Source organism: Sciurus carolinensis, chromosome 6, assembly GCF_902686445.1.
Source record: "Sciurus carolinensis chromosome 6, mSciCar1.2, whole genome shotgun sequence".
NCBI classification, from domain to species: domain Eukaryota; kingdom Metazoa; phylum Chordata; class Mammalia; order Rodentia; family Sciuridae; genus Sciurus; species Sciurus carolinensis.
This window is the reverse complement of record NC_062218.1, coordinates 97,516,314-97,538,978: the sequence shown is the minus strand read 5'-3', so window position 1 is coordinate 97,538,978 and position 22,665 is coordinate 97,516,314. Positions and strand designations below refer to the sequence as shown.

The window sequence follows — 22,665 nt, the reverse complement described above, 5'->3', positions numbered from 1 at the left end:
TTACCAGTTGAGAGGAAATTGATATTTGAAATGATAGTGGTAGGGAGCAGAGAGTGCTGATGATCTAGCATGGAAGGGAGCCCTAAGGAACCAGCTGGGAGGGCACCAGAGCTTGGGGTTTGCTTAGGAGCTGAGCAAGGGTAGCCTGCCTCTCTCATTTCTTGTTCTCCCTCTCTCCTGGTTAGGATACTGTATGGGCTAGTTTTGCTTGTCATTTTTGTGGGACTGTTTCTCATCTGTTCCATGGAAGTCTTTGTTTGGGAAGAGGGATGTACTGATAGATGTGTTTGGTGATCTTATTGCCCCAGCTTCATTCCCTCAGCATCCCAGGGTGCAGCCCTTTGAACACTTGACCAAGAAAGAAACATAAAAGTAAATTGGAATTCACACATGGGCTTTGGATTTTTGAATAGGCTGATATCGATCCTCTGTAAAGTGGGACTGATAAGATGTGCTTCACAGATGAGACTCAGATGAACTGAGGCATGAAAGGCACTTTAACCCAGTGGCTGGCCTATGGTCAGGGCTTAATAATGGTAGCTGCTGTGATGATTACAATCATATTTTGAAGATGCTGCCTTTTCTCAAAACTTCTGAAGCTCCCTCTTTGAACTGACTGTCCAACATGTGGGATGTTTATAGCATTGAACTTCTTTCAGTACTTCTGACTCTTGAGGATAGCCAGATATGACTTAGACAAAATGTCTAAAGTCACTCAGAGCCAGATTTGGTGAACAAGGTGAACTAATTGGTCAAGGGAGCACCGGTTTTTATCATCTTCCACCAGAACCTGAGATGTACTGTAGATAATGACAGAATTTGGGTTTGTATTCTAAAATCTGGTTCCAAAGATGATGCCAAGAAAAGATGCAGAAACTCTTTTGAGCAGTGACAGGATTGTTGCAAAAACTTTTCGGTCTCCCTAGGGCTTAAAGCATGTGCCTTTAAGTGACTCTTAGGTCAGTTTATTTCTTTCCATGTATTTTATTTTTAATTGATACATAGTAGTTATACATATTTATGGGGTATAGTGTGATATTTCAATACATGTATACAATGTATAATGGTAAGATCAGGACTATTGACATATCTCATTTCTTCATGTTGGGAACATTCAAACTCTTCTCTGCTAGCTCTTTTGAAATAATTGTTGTCAAGCATTGTTATCTTACTATGCTGTAGAACACTAGAAGTTATTCCTCTTCTTCGTCTTCACCTCTGTAACCATTAAATATCTTCTCCCCATTTCCCCCTCCCCAACCCTCTCCTAGGTTCTGGTAACCTTTATTCTATTCTCTACTTCTATGAGATTTTTCATTTCTATATATATGAGAACATTCCATTTTTGTCTTTCTGATCTGACTTCTTTCACTTAACATAATGTCCTTTAGTTTACAGTGTTGCTGGAAATGACAATTTCATTCTTTTTATGACTGAATAATATTCCATTGTGTACATATACCATATTTTCTTTATCCATGTGTCCATTGATGGATAGCTGGGTTGATTCCATATCTTGGCTATTGTAAATAGTGGTGCAATAAACTTCTGAGTGGAGATATTTTTTCCACATACTGATATCAGTTCCTTTGCACATTTTCTAGTAGAGTGGTTGCCAGATGACATGCCAGTTCTATTCCAATTTTTTAAGGAAGCTCTATACTGTTTTCCATAACTATACAAATTTACATGTCCACCAACCAGTGCATTTCTTTGCATTCTCACCAGCATTTTGTTATTTTTTGTCTTTTTGATAATAGCCATTCTAAAGTGGGATGAAATGATAAGTCATTGTAGTTAAGATTTGCATTTTCCTGATGATTAGTAATGTTGAACATTTTTTCATATACTTGTTGGTCATATCCTTTTTTGAGATATTTGTCTGTTGAGGTCATTTGTCCACTTTTTAGGGAGTATTTTTTTAAAAAACTTTCCCTACTCTATTTTTTTTCCCCCAAACATTTTAGGAGACTTTTTTTTTTTTTTTTTTGGTACTGGGGTTTGAACCCAGGGTGATTAACTACAGGGCCACATCTCCAGACCATTTTTTTTCTTTTTCTTTCTTTTTTTTTTTTAAGTTTTTAATTTTAATGTTTTATTTTGAGATAGGGCCTCTCTAAGTTTCTGAGGTTGGCTTTAAACTTGTGATCCTCTTGCCTCAGCCTCTTGAGCCACTGGGATTATAGGTATGCACCACCATGACCGTTGAGGTATTTTTAAATTTTTATTGTTTTATGGTACTAGAGATCGAACCCAGGGCCTTGTGCATGCTAGGTAAGTGCTCTACTGCTCAGCTGTATCTCCACCCAAACATACATTTGATCATTTTAAAATTTGGTTATTTTTTCTGTCGTTCTTTATGTATTCTGGATAGTAGTCCCTGTTTAATGAATAAGTTGCAAATATTTTCTTCCATTCTTCACGTTCAGTTATTTCCTTTGCTGCACAGGAGCTTTTATGTCATTCTAATTGTTAATGTTTGTCATTTGGGATCGTATCTAAAAAATCTTTGTCTAGACCAATGTCCTGAAGTGTTTTCCCTATGTTCTTGTATACTTGATTTTTTTATATGGTGAGTGATAGGGGTCTAGTTTCTTCTGCATATGGATGTCCAGTTTTTCCAACACCATTTATGAAAAGAGTTTCCTTTCTCCAGTGTACCTTCTTGCTGCATTTTTCAGAAATCAGTTGATTGAGCTGAATGTGGTGGCATGCAGTTGTAATCTCAGCTACTTGGGAAGCTGAGGCAGGGAGATCACTTGAATCCAGAAATTCAAGACCTGCCTGGGCATCATAACAAGACCTAACCAAAAAAAACTATTATATATGTATGCAGTGTATGTGTATAAACATATAAATATATGTACATATATGTATGTACATGATATACATATACACTATGCATATATATCATATACATGTATATCATGTACACACACACACCCATACATCTCATTTAGCTGCAAATGCATGGATATATTTCTTGGTTTGCTTTTTTGTTCCATTGGTCTGTGTGTCTGTGTGTGCTAGTACCATGCTGTTCTGGTTACTATAGCTTTGTAGTATGTTTTGAAGCTAGATATTGCAATGTTACCATTTTGTTCTTTTTTGTCAAGATTGCTTTGGCTGTTTGGAGTTTTTGTGGTTCCATATAAATTTTAGGACTGTTTTTCTGTTTCTGAAAAGAGATACTTGGTATTTTGATAAGAATTGCATTGAATCAGTAGATTACTTTGGGTAGTATGGACATTTTAACACTAAGTTCTAGTCCATGAATATGGGACTACTTTTCATGTTTATCTTGTTAGTTTTTTTGTAATTTTTATTGTAGAGATCCTATACTTCCTTGATTAAATTTCTTTCTCTGTCTCTCTCTTTTTGTACTGTGAATGGGACTGCTTTCTTGACTTCTTTCTTGGCAATGTTTTATAAAAAAAAACTTCTATTTTTGTTTGTTGATTTAGTATCCTGCAGCTTTACTGGTTTTGTTTATCAGTTCTAACAAGTTTGTTTTTTTAAATTTTATTTATTTTTTGTGGAGTCTTTAGTTTTTCTATATATAAAATCATGTCATTGACTGGGTATTGTGGCACATGCTTGTAATCCCAGCAGCTCAGGAGGCTGAGGCAGAAGGATCCCAAGTTCAAAGCCAGCCTCAGCAACTTAACAAGGCCCTAAACAACTGAATGAGACCCTATCTCTAAATAAAATATAAAAAATAGCTGGGGAAGTGGCTCAGTGGTTAAGCACCCTGGGTTTAATCCCCACTACCAAAAAACCAAAAACCAAACCAAAACAAGCAAAAAACAAAATAAAAAAGTCATGTCATTTGCAAACAGGGATAATTTAACCTCCTTCTTTCCTATTTCGATGCCCTTTGTTTCTTAACTTGCCTTGCTCTGGCTAAAACTTCCAATGCTATATTGAATAAGAGTGGTGAAAGTAGATATCCTTGTATTGTTTCAGATTTTAAAGGAAACAATTTCAGCATGCCCATATGTAGCCTTTATTGGTTGAGTTATGTTCCTTTTTCCTTTTTCAGTACTGGGGATTGAACCCGGGGCCACTCTACCATTGAACAACACTCCCGACTCTTTTTATTTGTTTTATTTTTTCCTTTTTATTTTTTATTTTTTGAGACAAGTTGCTGCTAAGTTGTTGAGATCATCTTGAACTTGTGATCCTCCTGGGCCAGCCTCCTAAGTCACTGGGATTACAGATGCACACTACCAAACCCAATCCTTCTACCTAATTTTTGGAGGGTTTCCTTTTTTTTTAAATCATGAAGAGATCTATTGAGATGGTCATATGACTTTGCCCTTTATTTTGTTGATAAAATGAATTATGTTTATTATTTTACTGTGTTTATTATTTATGTGTGTTGAATTATTCTTTTATCTTTGTGATAATTCTGCTTGATCATGGTATCTAATCTTTTTCACGTGCTCTTGAGTTTGAGATACTGGTATTAAGAATTTTTGTTTATCAATGATATTGTTTTTTTGTAGTTTTCTTTTTTGTTGTGTGTTTCTCTGGTTTTGGTATTAGGTTGATGTTGGTCTCATAGAATTAGTTTGGAAGGATTCTGTTCCCTTCAGTTCTTTGAAATAATTTGAGAATTGAAATTAGTTCTTGGAAGGTTTGTTAAAATTCAGCAGTGAAGCCATCCGGTCTTGGGCTTGTCTTTCTTGGAAGATTTTTTATTATTGATGCAATCCTCTTACTTATTATCGATTTGTTCAGATTTTCTGTGTCTTTTTTTTTTTTTTTTTTGCGGTGCTGGGGATGGAACCCAGAGCCTTGTGCTTGCAAGGCAAGCACTCTACCAACTGAGCTATCTCCCCAGCCCGATTTTCTGTGTCTTCATGGTTTAATTTTATAGGTTATATGTGTCCAGAAATTTATCTGTTTGTTCTTGGTTTTCAAGTTGTTGGTGTATGCATTTGATCCCTAGAGCCACAAAAGAAACAAAGAAACCCAATTTGTTGGTCTATAGTTGTTCATAATAGAACATAATGATCCTTTACATTTTTATGGCATCTATTATAATGACTCCTTTTTCATCTCTGATTTTATTTATTTGGGTTTTCTCTTTTTTTCATGATTAGTCTAGCTAAAGACTTTTTGGTTTTATTTGTTTTTTCAAAAAACCAACTTGGTTCTTTTTAGTCTGTATTTTGTTTATTTCTGATCTGATTGTTCTTCTACAGTTCTCAGTTTGGTTCATTCTTGCTTTGCTAGTTCATTGAGTTCCCTTGTCAGACTGTGTTTTTGGAATCAAACTTTTTTTCAATGCTGGGGATTGAACACAGGGCCTTATGCATGCTAGGCAAGAAATCCATTTTTTTGATGTAGGCATTTATTTCTATAAACCTTCCTCTTAGTACTGTTTTTGCAATAGCCTGTAAGTTTTGGCATATTGCATTTTCATTTTCTTTTGTTTCAAGTATTCTTTAAATTTCCCTTTTGATTTCTTCATTGACCATTGGTCATTCAAGAGAATGTTGTTTAATTTCCATGTGTTTGTATAATTTCTAAATTTGCTGTAATTGATTTCTAGTTTTAGTCCATTATGTTCAAAGAATGTACATGCTATGATTTTTCTTTTTTGAATTTTTGAGTCTAGTTTTATGATCTATTGAGAAAAATATTCTGTGTGCTGACGAGAAGAACGTGTATTCTGCAGCTGTTGGATGAAATGTTCTATCAACGTCTGTTTGGTTCATTTGATCTAAAATATAATTTAACTCCAATGTTTCTTTGTTGATATTTTGTCTAGATGATCTGTCCATTGATGAAAGTGGGGTGTTAAAGTCCCCAACCATTATTGTTTTAGAGTCTTTTTTTTTTTTAAATATTTTTTTAGTTGTAGATGGACACAATACTTTATCTTACTTATTTTTCTGTGGTGCTAAGGATTGAACCCAGTGCTTTACATATGCTAGGCAAGCACTCTACCACTGGGCTATATACAACCCCATCCTGAGTCTCTCTTACTTTTTAGATTTAATAATACTTGCTTTATATAATTGAGTATTCCAGCATTGGGTGCATATACGTTTACAATTGTTATTTCCTTTTGTTGAATCAGTTCTTTTGTCATTATGTGGTGACTTCTTTGTCTCCTTTTATAGTTTTTGACTTAATGTCTATTTTTTTTTAATTGTAAACAAATGGGATACATGTTGTTTCTCTATTTGTATATGGAGTCAAGGCATACCATTTGTGTAATCATAAATTTATATAGGGTAATGTTGTTTGATTCATTCTGTTATTTTTTCCCTTCCCCTCCACCCCTCCACTGCTCTTTTCCCTCTATACAGTCCTTCCTTCCTCCATTCTTACCACCCTCCTTAACCCTAACCCTAAACCTAACCCTAACCCTAAAGCTAACCCCTCCCACCCTCCATTATATGTCCTCATCCGCTTATCAGCGAGATCATTCGTCCTTTAGTTTTTTGAGATTGGCTTATCTCACTTAGCATGATATTCTCCAATTTCATCCATTTGCCTGCAAATGCCATAATTTTATCATTCTTTATGGTGGAGTAATATTCCATTGTATATATATGCCACATTTTTTTTATCCATTCATCAATTGAAGGGAATCTAGGTTGGTTCCACAATCTGGCTATGGTGAATTGAGCAGCAGTGAACATTGATCTCTGTAGTATGCTGATTTTAAGTCCTTTGGGTATAGGCCAAGGAGTGGGATAGCTGGGTCAAATGGTGGTTCCATTCCAAGCTTTCTGAGGAATCTCCATACTGCTTTCCAGAGTGGTTGCACTAATTTGCAATCCCACTAGCAATGTATGAGTGTACCTTTTTCCCCACATCCTCGCCAACACCTATTGTTGCTTGTGTTCTTGATAATCGCCATTCTAATTGGGGTGAGATGGAATCTTAGGGTAGTTTTGATTTTCATTTCTCTTATTACTAGAGATGTTGAACATTTTTTCATATATCTGTTGATTGCTTGTAGATCTTCTTCTGTGAAGTGTCTGTTCATTTCCTTAACCCATTTGTTGATTGGATTATTTGTATTCTTGGTGTAGAGTTTTTTATATATTCTGGAAATTAGCGCTCTATCTGAAGTATGTGTGGCAAAGATTTTCTCCCACTCTGTAGGCTCTCTCTTCACATTACTGATAATTTCCTTTGCTGAGAGAAAGCTTTTTAGTTTGAATCTATCCCAGTTGTTAATTCTTGCTTTTATTTCTTGTGCTATGGGAGTCCTGTTGAGGAAGTCTGGTCCTAAGCCGACATGTTGAAGATTTGGACCTACTTTTTCTTCTATAAGATGCAGGGTCTCTGGTCTGATTCCGAGGTCCTTGATCCATTTTGAGTTGAGTTTTGTGCAGGGTGAGAGATAGGGGTTTAATTTCATTCTGTTGCCTATGGTTTTCCAGTTTTCCCAGCACCATTTGTTGAAGAGGCTATCTTTTCTCCATTGCATATATTTGGTCCCTTTGTCTAGTATGAGAAAATTATATTTATTTGGGTTTATGTTCATGTCTTCTATTCTGTACCATTGATCTACCTGTCTATTTTGGTACCAATACCATGCCGTTTTTGTTACTATTGCTTTGTAATAGAGTTGAAGATCAGGTATTGCGATACTCCCTGCTTCGCTCTTTCTACTGAGGATTGCTTTGACTATTCTGGGTTTTTTATTCTTCCAGATGAATTTCATAATTTCTTGCTCTATTTCTGTAAGGTACATCATTGGGATTTTAACTGGAATTGCATTGAATCTGTATAGCACTTTTGGTAGTATGGCCATTTTGACAATATTAATTCTTCCTATCCAAGAACATGGAAGATCTTTCCATCTTCTAAGGTTTTCTTTAATTTCTTTCTTTAGTGTTCTGTAGTTCTCATTGTAGAGGTCTTTCACCTCTTTTGTGAGATTGATTCCCAAGTATTTTATTTTTTTCGATGGTATTGTGAATGGGGTAGTTTTCCTAATTTCTCTTTCTGAAGATTCGTCACTTATGTATAAAAATGCATTGGATTTATGAGCATTGATCTTGTAACCTCCTACTTTACTGAATTCACTTATGAGTTCTAAAAGTTTTCTGGTGGAATTTCCAGGTTCCTCTAAATATATAATCATGTCATCAGCGAACAGGAATAGTTTGAGTTCTTCTTTTCCAATTCGTATCCCTTTAATTTCTTTGGTTTGTCCAATTGCTCTGGCTAGAGTTTCAAGGACAATGTTGAATAGAAGTGGTGAAAGAGGGCATCCCTGCCTTGTTCCAGTTTTTAGGGGGAATGCTTTCAGTTTTTCACCATTTAGAATGATATTGGCCATGGGCTTAGTGTAGATGGCCTTTAAAATGTTAAGGAATGTTCCCACTACCCCAATTTTTTCTAGTGTTTTGAGCATGAAGGGATGCTGTATTTTATCGAATGCTTTTTCTGCATCTATTGAAATAATCATGTGATTCTTTACTTTAAGTCTGTTGATATGGTGAATGACATTTATTGATTTCCTGATGTTGAACCAACCTTGCATCCCTGGGATAAAACCCACTTGATCGTAGTATACTATCTTTTTAATATATTTTTGTATGCGATTTGCTAAAATTTTGTTGAGAATTTTTGCATCAATGTTCATTAAGGATATTGGTCTGAGATTTTCTTTCCTCGATGTGTCTCTGTCTGGTTTAGGTATCAGGGTGATATTGGCTTCATAGAATGAGTTTGGGAGGGTTCCTTCCTCTTCTATTTCATGGAATACTTTGAGGAGTATTGGAATAAACTCTTCTTTAAAGGTTTTGTAGAACTCGGCTGAGAACCCATCTGGTCCTGGACTTTTCTTTGTTGGTAGGCTTTTGATGACCTCTTCTATTTCATTGCTTGAAATTGATTTATTTAAGTTGTGTATATCCTCCTCGTTCAGTTTAGGTAATTCATATGTCTCTAGAAACTTGTTGATGTTTTCGAGGTTTTCTGTTTAGTTGGAGTATAGATTTTCAAAATAGCTTCTAATTATGTTTTGTATTTCAGTTGTGTCTGTTGTGATATTTCCTTGTTCATTCCGAATTTTAGTAATTTGAGTTTTCTCCCTCTTTCTCTTTGTTAGTGTGGCTAAGGGTTTATCAATTTTGTTTTTTTTTTCAAAGAACCAACTATTTATTTTGTTAATTTTTCCAGTTGTTTCTTTTGTTTCAATTTCATTGATTTCAGCTCTGATTTTAACTATTTCCTGTCTTCTACTATTTTTGGTGTTGGTCTGCTCTTCTTTTTCTAGGACTTTGAGCTGTAGCGTTAAGTTGTTTATTTGTTGATTTCTATTTCTTTTGTTGAATGTGCCCCATGAAATAAATCTTCCTCTAAGTACTGCTTTCATAGTGTCCCAGAGATTTTGATATGATGTGTCTTTGTTCTCGTTTACTTCTAAGAATTTTTTTTATTTCCCTCCTGATGTCTTCTGTTATCCATTCATCATATAATAGTGTATTATTTAATCTCCAGGTATTGGTGAAATTTCTGTTTTTTATTCTGTCATTTATTTCTAATTTCAATCTATTATGATCTGATAGAATACAAGGTAGTATCTCTATCTTCTTGTATTTGCTAACAGTAGCTTTGTAGCATAAAATATGGTCTATTTTAGAGAAGGATCCATGTGCTGCTGAGAAGAAAGTGTATTCGTTCTTTGTTGGATGGTATATTCAATATATGTCCATTAAGTCTAAATTGTTGATTGTGTTATTGAGATCTATGGTTTCTTTATTCAATTTTTGTTTGGAGGATCTATCCAGTGGTGAGAGAGGTGTGTTAAAATTGCCTAGTATTATTGTGTTGTGGTCTATTTGATTTCTGGAATTAAGAAGGATTTGTTTGATGTACATGGATGAGCCAATGTTCGGGGCATAGATATTTATGATTGTTATGTCTTGCTGATTTATGCTTCCCTTAAGCAGTATGTAATGTCCTTCTTTATCCCTTCTGACTAGTTTTGGCTTGAAGTCCATATTATCTGAAATGAGAATGAATACTCCAGCTTTTTTGCTGTGTCCATGTGCATGGTATGTTTTTTCCTATCCTTTCACCTTTAGTCTATGGGTATCTCTTTCTATGAGATGAGTCTCTTGCAGGCAGCATATTGTTGGATTTTTCTTTTTAGTCCAATCTGGCAGTCTATGTCTTTTGATTGATGAGTTCAGGCCATTAACATTCAGGGTTATTATTGTGATGTGATTTGTATTCCCAGTCATTTGACTCATTTTTGTTTTTTTGACATGATTTGGTTTCTCCTTTATTTGGCTATACCTTTAGGCTAGTTCCTCCCGTTGCTGATTTGCATCGTTGTTTTTCATCTCTTCCTCATGGAATATTTTGCTGAGAGTGTTCTGTAATGCCGGCTTTCTTTTTGTAAATTCCTTTAGCTTTTGTTTATCTTGGAAGGATCTTATTTCGTCGTCAAATCTGAAAGTAAGTTTTGCTGGGTATGAGATTCTTGGTTGGCATCCGTTTTCTTTCAGGGCTTGGTAAATGTTGTTCCAGGCCCATCTACCTTTTAGGGTCTGGATTGAAAAATCTGCTGATATTCTTATTGGTTTCCCCCTGAATGTAATTTGATTCTTTTCGCTCGTGGCCTTTAAAATTCTGTCTTTATTTTGTATGTTAGGTATTTTCATAATAATGTGCCTTGTTGTGGGTCTGTTGTAATTTTGTATATTTGGAGACCTATAAGCCTCTTGTACTTGGTTTTCCATTTCATTCTTCAGATTTGGGAAATTTTCTGATATTATTTCATTGAATAGATTGTTCATTCCTTTGGTTTTTTTCTCTAAGCCTTCCTCAATCCCAGTAATTCTTAAATTTGGCCTTTTCATGATATCCCATAATTCTTGTAGATTCTGTTCATGATTTCTTACCATCTTCTCTGTTTAGTCAACTTTGTTTTCAAGATTAAATATTTTGTCTTCGATGTCTGAGGTTCTGTCTTCCAGGTGTTCTATCCTATTGGTTATGCTTTCTATGGAGGTTTTAACTTGGCTTATTGTTTCCTTCATTTCAAGGATTTCTGTTTGTTTTTTTTTTTTTTTTAGTATCTAACTCTTTATTGAAATGATCTCTTGCTTCCCGTATTTGCTCTTTTAACTGTTGATTGGTGCGATCATTTAATGCCTGCATTTGGTCTTTCATCTCCTCCTTCAATGCCTGCATTTGCTCTTTCATCTCCTCGTTTGCTTCCCTGATTGTTTTAATTATGTACATTCTGAACTCCCTTTCTGACATTGCTGTCATTGGGTTTTATTGATATAGTTTCTAGGTTTGTTTGGGACATTTTCTTCCCTTGTTTTCTCATATTGGTCAGATGTCAGTGGGATTCTGAGATATTGCAGATTTCCTCTATTGGCTTATAGTGTCCATATAGATTTCCAGTATATCACCTCCCAGCCTTCAGTAGCCTGAAGTCTTGGAGGAACTTGTTAATGCAGTACCTCCGAAGAAAGCTGCCCATAGCCCGCTACTGGTTCCAGGGCTTGGAGCTGGCTCTGTGCGGAAAGGCTCTCACTGGGCGGTCTGCTCTGAGAAGCTGACTGTGAAAGGAGCCTGCCACCGGAGGGAGCAGGGCTGCTTAGGGAAGTCCCTGGCTGCCCTGTCCTGGTCCCTGAAGCTGCCTGTGGGCTGGAGCTCGCCGCTGACTCAGGGACTTGGAGCTGGTTCTGTGCAGAAAGACTCTCACTGGGGGGCCTGCTCCGAGAAGCTGGCCTTGTGGGAGGAGCCCATCGCCGGAGGGATAGGGCTACCTGGGGAAGACTCTAGCTGCCCTGCCCTGCTCTGATAAGCTGCCCCTATCTGGGCCTGCTGCCTGGGCTGAGCTTCACCCGGTGGGGGAGACTCACCCCGTGGCTCTATTTTAGTCCGAGTCTCTCAATGCCTCCCCTTCTTGAATCCTGGGTTCCGGAGCGACAGGAGATGCAGTCACCCTCTAGTCTGCCATCTTGGATCGCCTCGTGGAAAGAGCCTGCGGCCGGAGGGAGCAGGGCCGCCTGGAGAAGTCTTTGGCTGCCCTGCCCTGGTCCCAGAGTCTGCCTGCGGGCCGGAGCTCTCCGCTGGCTCCGGGACTTGTGGCTGGCTCCCGTGGCTCTATTTTAGTCCGAGTCTCTCAATGCCTCCCCTTCTTGAATCCTGGGTTCTGGAGTGACAGGAGATTCAGTCACCCTCTAGTCCGCCATCTTGGATTGCCTTAATGTCTATTTTTTGATAATAAGTATAGCTACTTCTGCTTTTAGTTTCCATTTGTTATGCTATATATTTTTCTGTTCCTTCATTTTTAGTCTACTTGTATCATTACTGGTGAAGTCAGTATCTTGCAGGTGCCTATCATTGAGTCTTGCTTTTTAATACATTCAGCCTTTTTGTATCTCTTAGTTGGAGAATTTAATCCATTTACATTCAAGGTTTTATTGATAGTAAAGGCATACTCCTGAAATTTTTTTTTCTGTTTGTTTATATATCCTTCATTCTTTTACTTCTCTTCTTTTTGGCTTGGTGTTTTTCTGTGTTAATAGTTTGTTTCTTTTCTCTTTCTCTCTTGTGTATGTGCCCTGCTAGTGGGTTTTGTAATTTAGAAGCTTTCATGATGGTAGTTACCATTCTTTTGCTTCTAGTGTAGGACTAAAGTAAGCATTTCTTCTGAGGCCAGTCTGGTGGTGATGATTCTCTCAGTTTTTGCTTATGCTGGGAAGACTTTATTTCTACTTCATTACTGGTGGATAGCTTTGCTATGTACATTATTCTTAAGTTGACAGTTTTCTTCCAGAAATTTGAATGTCTCTACATAACATCTCATTGTGTTCTGGCCTGTAAGGTTTCTGCAGAGAAGTCTGCTGTTAGTCTGATGAGGACTCCCTTATAGGTGGCTTGACACTTTTACTGTTTTTAAAATTCTCTTTGTCTTGTACTTTGGACAGTTTGACTATAACATGCCAGGGATAGGATCTTTTGGGGTTGTCTGTTAGGGGTTCTTTGAATTTCCTGGACCTGAATATCTGTATCTTTCCCAAGATTTGGAAAGTTTTCAGCAATTATTTCATTGAATAGATTTTCTGTGTCTTTCTGCTTATGAATGGTTGCTTGCTTAATGGTATGCCCATGAGTATCAGGCTTCATTCATTTTTTAAAAAAATTCATCCTCCTTTTTGTATAACTAGGTTATTTCAAAAGATCTTTCTTCACGCTCAGAAATTCCTCTGTTTACTAGTGTGCTATTGAGGCTGTCAGCTGTATTTCTTATTTCACTTACTGATTTTTTTAGCTGCAGGATTTCTGCTCAGTTCTTTTTTTATGACCTTTATCTCTGTGCCACATTTTTCATTCATATCATGAATTGTCTTGCTAATGGTTGAATTATCTATCTATATTCCCTTGTGTTTCGTTAAGCTTTCTTAAAATCATTATTTTGAATTCTTTTTCAGGCAGTTCATTGATTTTCTTTTCTTTATGGTCTGTTGCTAGAGAGCTATTGTGTTGCTATGGAGGTATCATGCTATCTTGCTTTTGGATGCTTCTTGTTTCCCCATGTTGATATTTGTGCATCTGGTGGATTAATTCCTCCTACCAATTTTATAGGGTATTTTTTGTAGTAAAAGACTTTCTCCTGGTTATGAGTGCTAGGGTGTTGATTGGATAGGCTGCATTGGTTTTGGTTCCAGATGGGCCCTGTAGCACACATAGCTTCTTCAGCTATAATCAACATTGGTGATACCTTTAGTATCTTAGTGGCCTCCTCTGCAGAGGTTTGGGGATTGTACTTAAGTTGACTTAGATGGAATGGGTAGCTCTGGGTGCCCTTGGCTGTGGGCTTGGATGCCTGATAGTTTCTGGGGTTATGTGGGGATGGAGCTATTTTGGCAGACCTTTGCATGCAAGGTGTGGCTGGTTTTAGAATTCTGTTTTGTACTTTTGAAAGTTTGCTACAGACAAAATCTTTTTTTATTCAATGTATTAGGGGTTCTTTGAGCTTCTTGGACCTGGGTATCTGTATCTTTCCAAAGATTTGGAAAGTAAAAGACTTGTTGCAGTATGCCTAGTAGTTGGGCAGGAGGTCTGTCAGTGTCTGAGGGCTGTACAGGGGCTGTACTATACCATTGGGTCCAGGCAGAGTGCCCATATGTGTCCAAAGGACTGCACAAATGACTTTGCAGGGCTACTGGGATTCACCTGATCAGGGCAGGCTGCCTGTGTGCTTCTTAGGATCTCAGTGGGCTGGGCTCATAAGAATGGGCTGTCTAGTTGCTTCTTGGACCTCCTGGCTGCTTCTTAGAGACCTCAGAAGATCAGGCCACTCAGTGTTGGCTGCCAGGCTACTTCTTGGGGCTGTGGAGATGTGGGACTGCCTGACTGCTTCCAGAGCTGTGCCTCTTGAATTGCTGGTGGTGGGTGCTTAGCTGCATCACAGGATCCAAATGGTGGGGTCTCAGGATGGCTCTGTGTATGGGGCTGGGGTTGTGACTCAGTGGTTGAGTGCTCACCTAGCACGTGTGAGGCCCTGGGTTCGATCTTCAACAACACATACAAATAAAATAAAGGTATTATGTCCACCTATACTTAAAATAAATAATAAAAGATGGCACTGTGTAACAGGATCCTGGGTAGAGGAGTGCACGATGTGGACTGAGTTCTTTCTCCAGGGTAATTCAGTAATATGTTAGTCTGGCAGCTGCCCTATACTGTGCTCAGTGCCTTTGAGGGCTGCTGGCTTATCCAGTAGTAAACGCCTCTGGTGTTTGTGGCATGAGTGGGAACTATTCAGAGCCTCCTGCTTACCCATTCCTCACCAAGCAAAATCTCACTTGATTCAGGGTTGATTTTGAGAGATGGAGCTTATTTCCCTTCTCTATAAGTCCTTTGTGTATCTTCGTGCTCCACAATCTCTCTCCCCTATCCCTACTCCAGAGCTATGTCTCTAATACTCCGGTGAAACAGCTGTTGGAGTTTTTTTGTTTTTTTTTTTTAATCCAAGGATTGAATCCAGAGACACTTAATCACTGAGCCACATCCCCTGACCCCCCCCCCCCAACTCCCTTTATATTTTATTTAGAAACAGGGTCTCACTGAGTTGCTTAGTGCCTTGCTAAGTTGCTGAGGCTGACTTTGAACTCACAACCTCCTGCTTCAGTCTCCCAAGCCACTGGGATTACAGGGATGCACCACCACACCCAGCTCAGCTATTGGTTTTTTGTTTTGGATCTATGTTGTGAAGAAAAGCATCTGGGCACCACTTGTCAGCTATCTTGCTAGGCACACTCATTGTTCTCTTTCTAACTCCCCTACCCCCAGTTGTTGTTGTTTGTACTGGGGATTGAACCAGGGATGCTTTACCAGTGATCTACATTCCTAGCTTCCCAGCACCCCCTTTTTTTCAGTATTTTTTAGTTGTAGATGGACACAATATAAATATTTATTTATTTATTTATTTTTATGTGGTGCTGAGGATCAAACCCAGTGCCTCACAAGTGTGAGGCACACTCTCTACCACTGAGCTACAACCCCAGCCCCCTAGCCCCCTTGCCCCCTTAGTTGTTGATGGACTTTTATTTTATTTATATGTGGTGCTGAGAATTGAACCCAGTGCCTCACACATGCTCTACCACTGAACTACAACCCCAGTCTCCTGGCCTTTTTAAAATTTTTATTTTTGAAACAGGGTCTTACTAAATTGCCAAAGTTGGCCTTAAATTTGCAAATCTTCCTGCCCTTCCTGCCCCAGCCTCCCAAGTTGCTGGGATGACAGGTGTGCACACTGTGCCCAGCTTATTCTTCTTGAACCTGCTCTGTTAACCTTGTTGGTAGAAAAAGAGGTTTTTATTTCTCCCCTCATCAGCGTGAACACTAGCTCTGCCTGGATTTTGAAAGGCTTTCTGCCATCTTCTCATCATTACCATTCACCTTGTCTTTTTCCTGCTTCTCTTAATGATGAGACTAGTTTCCTGTTTACAGCTACATCCTCTAGGAGTTAGCTATTGATAAAGTAAAGCAAAAGGTGCAATTTGGAGCATAGTTGTTTAGTCTGGCCCTCTTAGTGTTCTCAAAATGAGAACATTTCACATAAAAATCTGAATTTATGTTTCTCTTCAAGTTGAATGCCTGTTGGCAGTGGTGGACCAGCTGGGTAGCAGCTGCTTCCTTAGTTAGGATAAGAGAACTGCAGTTTTCATAGTCCACCACTCCCTGTTGTTTACACCTGGCCCACTCATTTGCATTCATTCCTGCCTGCCCCCTGGAGATATCTGATTGACATACCTCTGAGGTAAGGTAAATTTTTATTGTCGTTCCCCTAATTCTGTGGGTTTAGTACTTCCAGCAGGGCCCTATAGTACCTAGACTCCAGGTACTTAGCAGACAAGGTAGTATTTGTTCTAGAATGTGGGGTTAGTGCCTGCCTCCAGAAGACTGAGGTATTTTGGGTTTGCTTCATTCTTAGGTCCAAAAGACACACCTGCCTGTGGGAGGGAACATTCATTCATTCCTTTGTTCACAGTTACAAACTGTGCTATGTATGGGGGATAACAGTGATGAAAGACCAATATAGTGCCTGCCCTCAGGAAACTTGGGTGTTGGAAATCCTTGATCTCCATGTCCTCCTGACAGCCTGTCTTTTCTTTAGTCTCACAAGCACATCTGCTTTTCTAATCCTAATTTTCTTTTTTTAAAAAAATATATTATTATTGTAGATGGGCACAATACCTTTATTTTATTTTGTTTATTTAGGTTTTTTTTTTTTTTTTTTTTTTTAATGTGGTGCTGGGGATTGAACCCAGTGCCTCGTGCTTGCTAGGCAAGCACTCTACCACTGAGCCACAACCCTAGTCTCTAATTTTCTTTTGAGTTTAGTTTTGTGCAATCAGAAAGTTGAAAAGATAGGAGGAGTTTGAAGGGCCAGGCTACTCAGGTGACCACCATTCCAAACTGATCTGCCTGAATGATGCTTTATTGTGTAGTTACTATTGGATGTCACAGCACAGACTCATTTCACCTGGAACCGAGGACTGCCTATTAGATTGCTTAATAGGAATGGCTACCATGTACCCAGAGTTAGTGGCTTTTAATATACTTTCTCATCTAATGTATGGGCTAGATATTGTTATTATGTCCACTTTACAAATGTGGAAACTTGAAGGTTAGAAAGTTAAGAGTTACAAGAAACTGGGATTCAGACTTAGTGTTATCTGATTTAGAGCTTGAGTTCTTAACCACTGTGGAATAGTCAGTGCCCTCATTAATTGTGAAATGATTTGAAGGCCTCTTTTTGCCTAAGATATTTTCTTAGTTCTGCCATCTGAGTTTTATGCTTTTATTTCTTTTTAAACATGAAAATTCTTGGAAGGGCTCTGCATTGTCATTACCAACACCCTTAGCACTGTAACCTTTCCTTTGACAGCTTAATTAAAGATCAGACCCCTAGGTAAGTGGAAGTTCCTTTTGGATCTGGAACACTACTAGAAGAAATGCATGCACATATCATTTCCTGGACAGTGTTAGAGGATTTGAGAGTTCAAAATGAGATCTGTGTGAAATATCCAGCACAGGTTTAGGCTTTTTGGAGGATTCCAAGAAATATACTTCTTATCATGGGAGGATTTGGGAGGTGGAAGAAAAGTTATGACAGAGGAGGCAGGAGGACTGAAACAGACTTGCTGTGTGCTAGTCTGGGTTCCTCCTTGCTCTCCCAAATGCAATTTTCTATAACTCTGGAACCTTCTCCTTCCAGTTTCCTGAGACCTTACTGTTTTTATGCAAGAACAGGTTTAAAAATAGGATAGGAAAGATGAAAGACCAGGATGGAGCAAAATGAATAATATTTTATGTTTATCTCATATCTCTGTCTCCTGAACTCTTGGAGCTCATGGACTCCATCTTGTTAATCTTCTATGTTCTTTATGAAGTGGGAAGAAGCAGATTTTAGGAAGCAATTTCCAACTTAGGGGCATCTTACTCCCTCAGATCAGCTGTATTCTTACCTTCCTATTTATAACCCTTCTTTAATGGTTTGGAATGTCACAGGAGTCATTTTTGCCCTATATGTACCCAGTGGAATTGCCAAGTCTTGTGCTATGCCCTGCTGGGCTGCTTGAGAATCAGCTGGACCTCAACTGCTAACTTTTGTACACCTGTGGTGGCCATTTGAATCCTTATTCACCCACTTACATGTTTTCCCTTTTGTAATTTTTTTTTTTTGATGGTACTAGGGATTGAACCCAGGGGCCCTCTACCACTGAATTACATCTCCATCCCTTTTAATATATTTTTATTTTGAGACAGGGTCTTGTTAAGTTGCTTATAGTCCTTTAGCTTCAGTCCCCTAAATTCTTGGGATTATAGGTGTGTGCCACTGTACCCAGCTATAAGTATCTTTTTTTTATTGTTAATGTAATCTGTATGGGTTTTAAACATTAAACAATATAGCAACATGTCAAGTAGAAGGTAGAAGGCTCTTGGGCTGAGGATGTAGTTCAGTTGGTAGAGTACTTGCTTAGTATGCACAAGGCCCTGGGTTCAATCCCTAGCACCACCAAAAAAAGGAAGGCTCTTATTTGCCAACCCTTCTCCCTAGTATGTTTCTTAATCCCCACAAGGTAGCACAAAATCTTCTGGAGTTGCTCCTTGTGCATCTGCAAAAGTACCATATGAAAGCATGTGTGTTCATTTAACCATAGTGCCTCACACATACTGGTTCTGAGGTTGATCTTGAAAAAAGAATTCCAAGTGTTCAGATGTGTGTGGTAAGGGGAGAAGGGCATAGAAGAGTATACCACATCAGGCTCTTTTCTTTCTCCTTTCCTGGTGCCTTGTGTGGAGGGTCATGCTCTGTATTTTCTTTTCTCAGAATGAGTTTGCACTGATCAACTCAGAGAAGAGCAGCACCAAAGAATCAGAGAGAAAGGAAACCAAAGCAGAGGAGGATCTGGACACTGAGGTCCTGGAGGTGTTTCACCCGACCCAGGATTGGCAGGCCCTTCAGCCAGGTACTAGACTCAGCCCTGTCCCCTTGAAATACACTCTGAATTCAAACTGTATATGTCCTTTGTCCCTGTAGGGCTATAGTAGCAGCCATTCTCTGGACTGTTGGGAGGGAGCAGTGTGGTCCATCAGAGTGGTAGCGGCTGTTGCTGCAGAGCTTGGGGTTCTTATTTCTCCAGCAGAACAGAGTTTGCAGCATCTGACTGCCCTAGAAGGAAAGCAGGTGGTGGGTGGCCATGCTTTCTGAGCAAGTGATTGAAAACTTTCTTTCCTTGCACTTCTGAAGCACAGGAGAGGCAGTGACATGTGCCTTGCTCTGCATATGCTATTTTGGGCTTCACTGCTCGGCTCAGCACTGCTGAAATATTGTTCACCAGAGAGTCTTGAGTACCAGTATGGGGCAGAAGTGTACTGTTGTTAAAAGAACCTGTGCCAAGAAAAAAGGGGTTCACCCTGGCCTGATTTTTAAATGGGGCATCCTCCGAAGCAACAACTTTCTAACTCTTCATGAGCCTCAGTCCAGGGCTTAATAATGAAAATAATCAGCAATTTTGGAATTTTTAATATATTCAGGTACTCTGCTAGGTGCTTCACGTGAATAATTTTATCCACTATTTATAATAATGAGAATTATTATCTTAATTTTCTGATGAAAACATTGAAGTTCAGGTAGGTTAAATAACTTGTCCTGTAATTGACTCTGGAGCCTAGATCTATTCTCCTCTTACTTCTCCTTCCCCTGTCTCTGCTGCCCTTGGCTGGAGCACACACTGCTAATAACACTTGGGACTATTCTCAGGAGTAGGCTGTTTGCATTCTGCACTGTGGCAAGGTAGATGGGAAACCCTGGCTGTGACCACAGTATAGTGTCATCAGCTCCTTGCTGATATTCATCACCATGTCCTCACTGCCCCCATTGCTGCTGTGCTGGCAGGGATAGCATTTGCTGTGCCAGCCTGCTTTCTGGTAGCAATATTGCTCCTGCTGGGCTTACATACGGGTAGTTGCTGCCACGGAAGAGTGATGAAGCACCAAAGAAGCCAAGTGGAAGCTAATGGTGTTGGGCAGAGGAAGATTTAGGAATAGAGATACTGGTTTCAGCATATCCAATTTCTGAATGCCCTCCCCCAGCTTCCCCGAGAACTGAGTCACCCCTGCCCTCCATGCCCTTGGTCCTTGAGAACTAGAACTAGAGAGGCTGTCAGAAATGTGGAGGGGAAAATGTAGGCTGTATTCACTGGTTTTATGTGGCATTGCTTGTACCAAGTGCCTGGAACAGATAGAAGCCCCTGTTCTGTGACCCCTGCTTCCACTCAGTTTGTTCCTGGGCTGAGTCAGTAGCTTCCCTCAAGGCTTTGGTCAGTACTGCAGACAGAATAAGGTTGATAGTTCTGACTGTGGAACTATGCTCAGACTTCTGGGCCATGGGACTATTGCTTATAGCTACAGAAAAGAGCCCCAAGCTAGATGCAGTGGTACCACCTGTAATCCCAGTGACTCAGAAGGCTGAGGCAAGAGGATCATAAGTTCAAGGCCAGTCTGGGCAACTTAAATATGCTGTCTTACAATAAAAATATTAAAAAGGAATAGAATGCTGGACACAGTGGCACATACCTGTAATCCCAGTAACTTGGTAGGCTGAGGCAGGAGAATCACAAGTTTGAGACCAATCTCAGCATTTAGTGAGGTCCTAAGTGACTTAGTGAGATGCTGTCTCAAAATAAAACATAAAAAGGACTGTAGATGTAGCTCAGTGGTAGACCGTCCCTGGGTTCAATCACAAACAAAGCCAAACAAAGCAAACCCATACACAAAAAACAAAAAGGAACTTCTTTGTATACTTGGGAAGGAAGACCCAGAACCTGTGTGACAAGGATAGGCTGTGGGATTTGAGAATCTTCCAGAGAACTGAAGTAGAATACAGATTTTACATTTAACTTCATGCCCCATTGTCATCACCCTCTACCTCATAGTTTCTTAAGAGTTCCTTGTAAATTCTTCTGCACCAGATTCCCCTGAAGCTGCTCCAGGGTTTGTGTATTGTAGTTCACTACACTGAGACTCTGTGCTTGGTGGACAAAGCAATTCTGGTTCCAGTCATGTCTACCCCATCCATGGAAGAATGTTTTTCACTAAGCTGCAAGGCAGGGCTGGTGTGAAATGTTAGGTGTAGGCCTTTTCTGGCCTTGATGTCTGATTTGGAGTGATTCAGGGTCCATGCTGAAAGTCAGGAAAGTGAAGGCAGACTAGTGATTCTTAAATGTGTAGGATTGAGATGTTTTGTGTGTATGTTATTAGGAAATTGTGTGGCTAGCTAATGCTTTCATACAACTAGAGTATAAATTTAATTCATCACATGTTAAATGTTCTCTGGGAGCTTCCAACAAACTATGAAAAGGTTAAAAGGATATAGTCAGTCCTAGGAACCTCTTTAATGGGTAGGTAAGTGGGGAGGCAGTATAACTTAGTGATTTAGGGTTCAAATCCTAGCTTTGCTACTTAGGGAATCTTGGGCAAGTCCCTGAATCCTTTTGCTCTTTGGTTGACGTGGGGGAAACGTCCTGCCCAGCCTGCTGCACAGGCTGTTGTGTGGAGTGAAATGGAAGATGCAAAGCCCTCTGCACAATTTCTGCCATGAAGGCATCACTCAGTATACAGCTGTCTGGTTTTCAGTTTTAAATTCTTCATTTGTACCACCCCTTCACCTCATCTGTGGAATTGGATGCTAGTGTAAGTGCATGAGCATGAGGATTTTCTGTCCCTGTGGCCTTACCTGGGGAAGGGAACTTAGGATGTGAAGGAGGGACTTCCATGGCTATGAACTGTCCTTCTGCACTCCTTCAACAGCGATTTTGGTGAGGGAGTAGGGTTAAGCATAAGCAGAAGGGTTAGCAGAGCATTTCTTGCTTAGAAGGCTGTTTGAGCAACTTTTTTTTTTTTTTTTTAATTTTTTTTGTAGTTGTAGCCGGGCAGCATGCCTTTATTTTATTCATTTATTTATATGCGGTGCTGAAAATCGAACCCAGTGCCTCACACATGCTAGGCAAGCGCTCTACCACTGAGCCACGACCCCAGCCCTGTTTGAGGAACTTTTAAAAAAACAACAAGTTTATACTGATAGTTACGGACCCCCAGTCTTGGTTTACCAGTTCAGTACTTCTGTCCTCTCGGGTCTCTGAAAGGAGAACTGTAGCTTGGTTTTCCATAGGCCTCCAGGGGAGAGATACTGTTACATGGACTGTTTTGGTTGTAGGCTGGGCTCATTTGAAGGCAGATTTCCAAACTGCCTACTGCAGCCTAGCACATGAGAGGAGCAAACCATGACTTTGTGGGCCTTCCCACCAGGAGAGTTGGGAATAGGACCCCTGCCACACAGCACTACAGCAGCTGCAGGTAGCTTTCCTGAAGTCTCCCTACCTCTGTTACTAATGTCAGCATCCTCATTGGAGTTGCTTATTCCTGGAAGTGATTTTCCTCTCTCTTTCTTATGTTTTATTTTGGGATCTGCTTCACCTTACTAAGGCACAGTAATCATTTCACTATGGATTCAGCATCAGCTGTTCACAAGCAAGTAGAGGAAAGCTGTTTGCTGGCAAGTCCTGTTGGCTCTGGGCAGGGAATTCAGATATTTGTCCTGGGGTGAGGACCCCTGAACACCAGGACTTTGTGCCTATGCACTTG

The 22,665-nt window shown here is 39.4% G+C and overlaps 1 protein-coding gene across 3 annotated transcripts in view; it reads left to right on the top strand.

The window, feature by feature from the left end:
• Positions 1-22,665, top strand: part of Sil1 (SIL1 nucleotide exchange factor) — a 247,861-nt gene that overhangs the window by 59,063 nt on the left and 166,133 nt on the right. For all 3 annotated transcript variants that reach the window (XM_047556173.1, XM_047556175.1, XM_047556174.1), the window contains exon 3: positions 18,851-18,989. In XM_047556173.1, the coding sequence (XP_047412129.1) occupies positions 18,851-18,989 (139 nt within the window). The remainder of the gene's footprint in view (positions 1-18,850; positions 18,990-22,665) is intronic.